The following is a 1,279-nucleotide window of genomic DNA, read 5'->3' on the forward strand; positions in this document are numbered from 1 at the left end:
GCTTTTAATGTACTACGATAGCTGCTGAAATTACTACTGGGATCCATTTGGTGCTCGAGAATAGCAAACTTGGCTGATTGAACTTTTGACCACTGCAAATGGAATCCAAGGAATTTTTATGAATACTCTCCGAAAGTGTGAATTCTTTCTTAATAGAGCAATTGTTTACGGAATGAAAATTCCTAAAATTACTCGCTAAAATATCTTTTCTCCATCTTGGTGGCTGATAAACTGGGTATTTTTAATAACTTTTCTGTAAAGTTGATAGATCCCTCGAAATCAATATCGCGATCTATCACCCTTCAACATTTTTTCCTCTTGTTTATCATTTTTTTAAATATCCATTAGAGTTATTTCCGCCACACAATTTAAACCGAAAATTTAGAAATGTTTTGCACTAATCAAATAGAATTCAAATCAAAGATTAGATTTGATTGATAGTGCGTGCGGGCCTTAAATTATCAACGCACGAATATTGTGGAAAAATATCTCGAATAAATAGTGATTCTATTGTTTAACAAAAAGAGAGCTTACGGTTTTCTTTAATCGTGAAATTGGTGACATATTCAGTCCGGCAATAATCGCCATGAGTGAATTGAAATTGCCAATGTTGAAACACTCTCGTGCTGTCTCGATCCAGTACTCCACTACACGAACTCGTTGTTTCTTCTTGGCATGCTGATAAACGAAAAAACAAATTCACAGTTTATCAACAAATTCAGCCAACCTGTTCAATACTTTTAAAAAGTACACATACTTTGCATATTTCAGTGGCAACAAAATAACTCAGTCGATTGAACCAAGAAACGTAGGACTCGAGGTTTCGAGTTTTCTTCATTTCTTTGAAAGATGTTTCTAAATGAGGCGACTCCTGTATTATAAAACATAAAAGAAAAAATAGAAAAATAATCGACAAGTTCTTCAGTCAATTCAGTTATAATTCAGTCAAGGGTAAAAACCGTTAAAGAATCTCTTTACCTTCGCAAATGCTTGAACAAACTCCTCTGGTCCAATATACGAGAGTCTCTCGAGCTCAACATGTGTCAATTGCTGAGCTAGGATCATTGCTGAAGGGCATAATTCAGTTACGTCCACCTATTAGAGGGAAAAATAAAATATCGATTCCGTAGTAAAGAGAAAAAAGAGGGCTTAACTGCGGGAATTACCTACACGTTACACGTCAAGTACTTCGGCCCTAGTGAATTTACTGAACGAAAATCATGCTGTATTTTTATCAATACCTTGAATAATTAAGAAATCATTAAGAACTCTTGCCTAC

At 34.9% G+C, this 1,279-nt stretch overlaps 1 protein-coding gene across 1 annotated transcript in view; it reads right to left on the reverse strand.

Moving 5' to 3' along the window:
* LOC105267924 (ras-GEF domain-containing family member 1B) overlaps positions 1-1,279 on the reverse strand; it is a gene marked incomplete in the record, with an annotated part of 25,762 nt that overhangs the window by 3,361 nt on the left and 21,122 nt on the right. The window contains 4 exon segments of the mRNA XM_011307100.1: positions 1-92; positions 535-678; positions 758-871; positions 979-1,095. Coding sequence (XP_011305402.1) covers positions 1-92; positions 535-678; positions 758-871; positions 979-1,095 — 467 coding nt within the window.

Source organism: Fopius arisanus, unplaced genomic scaffold, assembly GCF_000806365.1.
Source record: "Fopius arisanus strain USDA-PBARC FA_bdor unplaced genomic scaffold, ASM80636v1 scaffold00051, whole genome shotgun sequence".
NCBI lineage: Eukaryota > Metazoa > Arthropoda > Insecta > Hymenoptera > Braconidae > Fopius > Fopius arisanus.